The 8,709-nt window shown below is 46.1% G+C and overlaps 1 protein-coding gene across 8 annotated transcripts in view; it reads right to left on the reverse strand.

The window, feature by feature from the left end:
• Nucleotides 1-2,012: 2,012 nt before the first annotated feature.
• LOC121685734 (cullin-9) overlaps nucleotides 2,013-8,709 on the reverse strand; it is an 80,807-nt gene continuing 74,110 nt past the window's right edge. For 7 of the 8 annotated variants that reach the window (XM_042066449.1, XM_042066448.1, XM_042066450.1 and 4 more), the window contains 6 exons: nucleotides 8,707-8,709; nucleotides 7,810-7,920; nucleotides 6,948-7,065; nucleotides 5,167-5,300; nucleotides 4,787-4,872; nucleotides 2,013-3,511 (listed from right to left, as the gene is read on the reverse strand). The exon at nucleotides 8,707-8,709 is cut by the window's right edge and continues 72 nt beyond it. In XM_042066449.1, the coding sequence (XP_041922383.1) occupies nucleotides 3,292-3,511; nucleotides 4,787-4,872; nucleotides 5,167-5,300; nucleotides 6,948-7,065; nucleotides 7,810-7,920; nucleotides 8,707-8,709 (672 nt within the window). In that variant the 3' untranslated portion in view covers nucleotides 2,013-3,291. Of the gene's footprint in view, nucleotides 3,512-4,786; nucleotides 4,873-5,166; nucleotides 5,301-6,947; nucleotides 7,066-7,119; nucleotides 7,372-7,809; nucleotides 7,921-8,706 lie in introns of those variants that run through there. The other variant, XM_042066453.1, reaches the window with a different exon arrangement.

Consider the following 8,709-nt stretch of genomic DNA (forward strand, 5'->3'; position numbering starts at 1 on the left):
GCCAGACTAACCATGGACCTCATAGTTGCAAAATGCAAGGGAACATGAATCAGCATATTATTTGCACAAACAATAACGGACAGTAGCTCTTCAACTTGGCCCGTTAAAATGTGTATGAACAGTCTAGCAATGCATTTCATGAAGGCCCTTTTGGACATGTCAGTTATTTGCACCACTGGGTAAAACGGCATTTTGTTACTACTGGTATTTAATTTGTGCATTGACAATAAAGCTGAATATCATATGAACTAGATAACTAAACTTATGCATGTAGAAGAAGAAACATTCACAAAAATCCATGACATGACCTCTCTTCTTGATAGCTGTTGAAAACTGCATGGAACTGACAGGGATTGTTTTGTTTAATAAATATATAAATACATTATGCTGCTACCTTCTGCTTTTCCCAAATACAATGTAGCCTACAGGTGTACCTTTCATCAGTCCAGTTGCAATGGCTGGACTGTGATGAACTGCCCTACTTGTGATTGTTTAGATATTTTAAAGGTTTTATTACAATGCTACAATTTTTTTGGCAAGTGCTACAAATCTACTCACCTTTGCAGTGCCAGTAGGCCCGCAAACACACATTCCAAACAAGCATACACAAAAGTTTCAAGAGTGGGGGATGGAATAGAAGATGGAGACAAATTCATTTATATGATTTATTTTTGCGGAATGGATGTACAGGACTGAGCGGCGGTCATATTTTGTACCGCTATGCGGTACATCTAGTTGAGATTGGAGGTTCGAGAAAGTGGTTAATTTTCCACGACATGATGCATAGGCCTTTTTCAATGGAAATGTACCACAGTAGTTAAAGGCTACCCTGGGGCAAGGCCATATACCATGGTGGCCATGTACCTTCTGCATGTCAAGGTAGCCTTGTTGTGTCGACTTCTGATTAACTGATTGAAACTCAGAAGGATTTTGACAAAGTGAAAGAATACTTAAGATGTGTAGCTTTGATGCAATCCGGACTGTCTTGAGCATGAGTTCATGAAGTAAGCTGCCGTATCCTGTTGCTGCTCAGCTTCAAGAAATCACTTGTTTCTGTAAACTTAGAATAGACTGGAGACCCAATATATTTCCTTTTCCAGGTACTGGATAGTGCTTAGGTTGCATTCTATTTACTCCCTTTAACCGTGCTGACCAGCACCTCTAGGTTCCAAGTCCTTATGGGTTTTACTATTTTAGGTCTATACTGTCAGCACCTCTAGGTTCCAAGTCCTTATGGGTTTTACTATTTTAGGTCTATACTGTCAGCACCTCTAGGTTCCAAGTCCTTATGGGTTTTACTATTTTAGGTCTATACTGTCAGCACCTCTAGGCTCTGTCAGCAGCTCTAGGCTCCAAGTCCTTATGGGGTTTACTATTTTAGATCTGTACTGTCAGCATCTCTAGGCTCCAAGTCCTTATGGGTTTTACTATTTGAGGTCTAATATCAGGTTACAGCTCCTGTCCTTCAGCATAAAAGAGACACTACAGCCTCCTGTTCATACAATGCGTGTTATCGTCCCAGACAGGCATGGGAAGTTGACCTCCTGTTACGCTGACCTTCTGTTTGAACATGGCATCTCGGTAAACCAGGGAGGATCCAGATTCTGATTCCGTACATACTTGGAATCTATATAAGCAGCATCACAACCAGACGGAAACAAGTTGCAGTTCGGACTCTGAAAAAAGATTCCAGTGTTCAGGATTTCCAGTCTCTCTGAGTTTTGAATCAATTTATTTGTTTGTCTAAGACATCACATGATATAGACCGTATCTAGGTTTCATTCACTAACCTTTTGTGAATGAGTCATTTTGGTTTGTTGATCCTATTCTGAACTGTACATTACGTTCACTACATGACTGAATACATACGGAGTATGGCACCGTGTTTTTATACCGAGTAGGCTACACTACAACGAGTAGGCTACACTACAACTTCCCCAGTAGGTCTACACCACTTCTCAGTCAGACCAGCTTCTTATTACCTCCAAGTCAGCAGTGAACGCACAACGATGCAGTTTGAGAAAAGCACTTTATTCAGTTAGCTGAAGTTGCACAACTTCACGCAGAAAGAGAACATTATATAATGGTGGAACAATATATGAATATAAGGATATCTTTAAGGATATCTTTAACTTACTGCTAATTCAAACCAAGACATTGTAGGATATTTGATATCTCTGAACATTGCAACGGAACATAAACATGTCCAAAAGTTTGACTTTCTTTTACCCATCGGTTTTTTAGCAAGAAATCAAGATAAAGCCATTAGGAGCATAATAGCGATTACGAGTTATGTCGCCCGTGAACTTATGATTGTAGTGATGGAGTCCAGTAGGGGACAGCAGAAATATGTGATTTGTCTGAACACCAGAACCAGGGCCCAGCTCTCCGTCACAGCAATCAGTTGCTATGACAACACAGTTCTGGAGCACTAACGCATTCAGAGGCTCCTCCTCCTCTCGTGCCTGCCTCTCACACCCAATCACAACGGGCGGAATTGATGTGCAGCCACAGAGAGGACGCAGAACGCTTGAAATACACATACCAAGGCATTTTCATGAATTATTAGAATTTAAAAAAAAAAAAAAAGAGGATAAACAGAAATCAAGGCATTTTGTTACAGAAATGAAGGAATACACATTTAGCATCCACAATTTTGGATAAAAAAGAAGAAAAAAACAGAAAGAAAGAAATGTTTGCCAAAAAAGGTGCTTTGACTGCAATACAAATCCCTTCTTATTACAGTTGGAAGAGGCAGAGAAAAGAAACAGCATTTAGCATCAAATCAAAAGTAGCAAGCTGCTCTCTCTAACGCATGTCTCAGAGCGTCTGCACAACTAGCCTGGAACTTCTCCTTCTCTACGCTTTTGAATCTTCATACCCTGCTTGGCAATGAAAACAGATGTGATGTCTCATAAAATAAAGAGCAAAAGAAAACAGAAAGGCAAGAGCCTCAGCAGGCCATACAATGCCTGCTCCTCATAATGGTTAAATAAAAAAGGCAACCGCCCCAAAATGGAGCTTTTATAAACACGGGACTCAATCCAAACATGTAAGAGGCCAACCAGGCTCTACCGCCCTCAATACACTCTGGGGATGGCATTTTACTGTTAACATTCACAACCTCCACTAGGTTGATTCCAAAGCTGAATTCTGAATTCTTCCTCTAAGTGCTTTGTCGTTGATCTGGGAACTCTGGGATGCGTGTGGTCGCGGTGCCTGCTCAGTGAAGATGCTGAGGTGGGTTCGGTACGTCTGGGTGGACAGGCGGATCCGTACGGCACCGTCTCCTCAGTCGAGGGGACTGAAGTCGCTTTCCAGGTTCTCGGACTCTTCGTTATCGGAGAAGAAGTCGTCCTCGTCGATGTCCTCCTCGTCGTAGTCCTCGTGCCACTCGGGCACGTAGTCGTCGTCGTACTCCTCATCCTCCTCCGCCTCGTCACCCCCCTCCTCACCCGTGTAGTTGTTGTTGTCCGAATCCCCCGACTCAGAGCCCCTCTCGGACTTCGACCTGGAGGTGAGACCAACGGGAGAGGATGAGAGATAGAGTGATAGAGAGGATAAGGGATAGAGGGATAGAGAGGATGAGAGATAGAGTGATAGAGAGGATAAGGGATAGAGTGAGAGAGAGGATGAGAGAGAGTGATAGAGAGGATAAGGGATAGAGTGAGAGAGAGGATGAGAGATAGAGTGATAGAGAGGATAAGGGATAGAGTGAGAGAGAGGATGAGGGATAGAGTGATAGAGAGGATAAGGGATAGAGTGAGAGAGAGGATGAGGGATAGAGTGAGAGAGGATAAGGGATAAAGGGATAGAGAGGATAAGAGATAGAGAGGATAAGAGATAGAGTAACAGAGAGGATAAGGGATAGAGTGAGAGAGAGGATGAGAGATAGAGTGATAGAGAGGATAAGGGATAGAGTGAGAGAGAGGATGAGGGATAGAGTGATAGAGAGGATAAGGGATAGAGTGAGAGAGAGGATGAGGGATAGAGTGAGAGAGGATAAGGGATAAAGGGATAGAGAGGATAAGGGATAGAGTGAGAGAGGATAAGGGATAGAGTGAGAGAGAGGATGAGGGATAGAGTGAGAGAGGATAAGGGATAGAGTGAGAGAGGATAAGGGATAGAGTGAGAGAGAGGATAAGGGATAGAGTGAGAGAGGATAAGGGATAGAGTGAGAGAGAGGATAAGGGATAGAGTGAGAGAGGATGAGGGATAGAGTGAGAGAGGATAAGAGATAGAGTGAGAGAGGATGAGGGATAGAGTGAGAGAGAGGATGAGAGATAGAGTGAGAGAGGATAAGGGATAGAGTGAGAGAGAGGATGAGAGATAGAAATGATAGATGCAGGAATGAGAAGAATACTTGTTGCACTTTATGATTTGAAAAGCACTGACAGCACTGACTGGGAGAGAGGGCTATCCTATTAAACTCTATGAAGACAGAGGGAGAGAGGGCTATCCTATTAAACTCTATGAAGACAGAGGGAGAGAGGGCTATCCTATTAAACTCTATGAAGACAGAGGGGGATAGTTACTATCCTATTAAACTCTATGAAGACAGAGGGGGATAGTTACTATCCTATTAAACTCTATGAAGACAGAGGGGGATAGTTGCTATCCTATTAAACTCTATGAAGACAGAGGGAGATAGTTGCTATCCTATTAAACTCTATGAAGACAGAGGGAGATAGTTGCTATCCTATTAAACTCTATGAAGACAGAGGGAGATAGTTGCTATCCTATTAAACTCTATAATGACAGGAAGACAGAGGGAGAGAGGGCTCACTCTTTGTTAGTCCCCGTGTGGTTGAGGTTTGACGCCTGTCCAGCCTCCTGGTCTGCAGACTTGGTCTGGTAGCCCACCCGGAAGTCCTGCCAACACACACACACACATGCACACGCACAGAAACATTAAACAAGACTGCCATATAAAGCGGTTCACTGCTACAACATAATGTCTCACCTGTAAACAGGTGTACCTTCACATGCTAACCATTTCTTCTTATTATTATTTGTGCCTTGATCGGTGATCTGACCTGTCTCACCTGTACACAGGTGTGTTGATCGGTGATCTGACCTGTCTCACCTGTATGCGGGATCCTTGATCAGTGATCTGGACTGGTCTCACCTGTGGACAGGTGTGTGTGTGTGCACTGGCCTGCTCACCTGTGTGGAGTGCTGCAGGATGGCCACCAGGCGCTCCTGGATGCGGCGGATGAGCTCCAGACCCGTGTTCAGGTGCTCCGGCTTCAGCAGGCGCACGCAGGAGGCCAGGTCAGTGCACTGCAGCAACGTCTCCTCTGGGGGCAGCACAGAGCACAGTCAGCACGGAACACTAAAACGTCCCACATACTCGACGCACCCGACCAGTAGCGCGACAATGTGACGTCACAGAAGCGCCGTAACCATTTATACTCGCGCGTGGTGGGCGCAACACTAGTTGCAATATTCTCCTGAACAGAGGTGTCGCTGTTGTGAAAAGACTAACATTAACTACTTACACAGCAGAAGAAGCTGCAGTAAGAAACACCAGTAGCTAGCCTCTGTGATGGTACTTCAGACTTTGGTTGCTACTATTCACAACTACCATCATCATTATCATGTAGTTTCCAAGGTGTGTGCACAGGTAGATAGATAGATAGATAGATGGATATATAGATAGGTACTTTAGTCATCCCGAGGGAAATTTTAATAATTTAAACAGTTTAGTTAGCTAGCTAGCTAGCTAGCAGCTGGCTGAGTTTGTGTAATTTCCTGAAGTGGAAAGAGATTTTGTTCAGGCCTTAATAGATATCCTTTGTTTGAAACTAAATCGTTTCTATTCTTTCCTCTTAATTCCATGTGTTGCAACTCTCACTGGTAACTTTGTTAACTTATCCAGCAAACTATTAAAAATTCACGACTGTAACAAAACACTGCAACTCGCTTGCCCTCGAACTAGTCCATCTTCCTGTTTCCGCCTTGTCGCGCTCGTCTGAAAAAAAATGAGTGGTGCGCTACCTCGCGCTACACGGCCAAAACCCTGGCGCGCCAGAGAGATCTACGTCATTTTGACGTCACATTGTCGCGCTACCGGTCGGGTGCGTCAGGTATGTAGAAGCCTTAACACTGGAGCACTTAAACACTGCACTATGTAGAATAGAGACATTTAACACTGGAGCACTTTAACACTGGAGCACATTAACACTGGAGCACTAACACTGCACTATGTAGCATAGACATTTAACACTGCACTATGTAACATAGAGACATTTAACACTGGAGCACTAACACTGCACTATGTAGCATAGACATTTAACACTGGAGCACTTTCACACTGTGCTCTGCAGCATACAGACAGTGAGCACAGGCAACACTATGAGGCTGTGCTATGTATGAGAACTAGGCAGTGAGTTATAATCCAGCGCACCCTTTACTTTGAGTTATAATCCAGCGCACCCCTTTACTTTGAGTTATAATCCAGCACCCCTTTACTCTGAGTTATAATCCAGCGCACCCCTTTACTTTGAGTTATAATCCAGCACATCCCTTTACTTTGCCCTTTGTATACATGATCTTAGTTGCATTTTTATTTGTTTTTCAGTTGATTTATATTTCAAACGGCCTTCTCTCTCTCTCTCCCCCCCCCCACCCCCCTCACCCAGGAGGATCTGCAGGTCTCGGTCTCTCTCTCGCTCTCTCTCTCCCCCCCCCCCTCCTCACCCAGGAGGATCTGCAGGTCTCGGTCTCTCTCTCTCTCTCTCTCCCTCCCTCCCTTCCCCCCCTCTCTCTCTCTCCCTCCCCCCCCCCCCCCCCTCACCCAGGAGGATCTGCAGGGCGTTCTCTCTCTCTCTCTCCCCCCCCCTCCTCACCCAGGAGGATCTGCAGGTCTCGGTCTCTCTCTCTCTCTCTCTCCCCCCCCCCCCCCCACCCAGGAGGATCTGCAGGGCGTTCTCCCCCCCCCTCACCCAGGAGGATCTGCAGGGCGTTGGTGTGGAGGTCCAGAGCCTCCGTCTGTTGCTCCATCACATCCATCTTCTCTGTGTCCTGGTTGTAGTAGCTGTACACACACGAGTAGGCCAGCACCTGGGGATGACCACAGCAGGTCAGGTCAGAACACACACACACACACACACACACACACACGAGTAGGCCAGCACCTGGGGATGACCACAGCAGGTCAGGTCAGAACACACACACACACACACACACACACACACACACGAGTAGGCCAGCACCTGGGGATGACCACAGCAGGTCAGGTCAGAACACACACACACACACACACACACACACACACACACGAGTAGGCCAGCACCTGGGGATGACCACAGCAGGTCAGGTCAGAACACACACACACACACACACACACACACACGAGTAGGCCAGCACCTGGGGATGACCACAGCAGGTCAGGTCAGAACACACACACACACACGAGAAGGCCAGCACCTGGGGATGACCACAGCAGGTCAGGTCAGAACACACACACACACACTCATGAGCAAGAGTGTATGTGTGTTAGTGAGGAAAAGTGTGTGTGTGTTCGTGAGGAAAAGTGTGTGTGTGTTTGTGAGGAAATGTGTGTGTGTGTGTGTGTTCGTGAGGAAGAGTGTGTTTGTGTGCTCATGAGGAAGTGTGTGTGTGTTTGTGAGGAAAAGTGTGTGTGTGTGAGGAAGAGTGTGTGTGTGCTCGTGAGGAAGAGTGTGTGTGTGCTCGTGAGGAAGTGTGTGTGTGTGCTCGTGAGGAAGTGTGTGTGTGTTCGTGAGGAAGAGTGTGTGTGTACTCGTGAGGAAGAGTGTGTGCTCATGTTCAGAAGCTGCCTCCTACCTTGCGTGCCTGTGCCAGGATCTTGCAGGCGTCGATGACGAAGGTGAGGGCCTTCATCTGCAAGGCCTCGTTGATGGAGGACACCTTGTTCTCCAGACCGATGGCAAAGTCCTGAGGAGATGACCACAGGTCAAAATTACTCCAAGACAACTGGTGTGAGACTGCAGCTTTATTCACGACGCCGGGAACATTTTCCACACATGAAATGTCAAAGTAACAAGCCCACACATCTGTGGGTGAAGCCAACTCCTATACCCTTAACACACACCCACGCAAAATCACAAGTTGTCACCCTCCAGTAATCACCTAAACATCTGGCATTTTAACAGAGATAAGAAATGTTTACGACCCCTCATCCTGAGGGTCACCCACAGTTCGGTGACACAGGGGTTATCTTAGCTTTCCTAAGTCAAAACATTCCAACAGGGGTTTCAGATGGCACAAGGGTCAGAGTAAGAGGATGGTAATTAGATTTCACTACTAAACATTCACTGAGAAAAATAAAAATTATCCCACAACCACAGTAAACACACAGGGACTCAACACACACACACACACACACACACACACACACACACACACAACCGCCGTCTCAAATCACAACAGCATTATGGCATGATATCCACACACACACACACAACCGCCGCCTCGAATCACAACAGCATTATGGCATCGACACACACACACACACACACACACACACACACACGCGCGCGCATTATGGCATGATACTGGGGGACACAGTGCTGTTCCAGAGAGATGAATAGGATGGGATCAGCGATGGAAAAGTCCCGGGGAGGTGGACTCAGACATTACGTGCTCGTCACAGTGGGATTTTACATGAATCCACAAACACCACCTTCACCCCCCCGCTCTGACACGGCCGACGGTCGTTACCTT

The sequence above is a fragment of the Alosa sapidissima genome, chromosome 16 (genome assembly GCF_018492685.1).
Source record: "Alosa sapidissima isolate fAloSap1 chromosome 16, fAloSap1.pri, whole genome shotgun sequence".
Classification (NCBI taxonomy): domain Eukaryota; kingdom Metazoa; phylum Chordata; class Actinopteri; order Clupeiformes; family Clupeidae; genus Alosa; species Alosa sapidissima.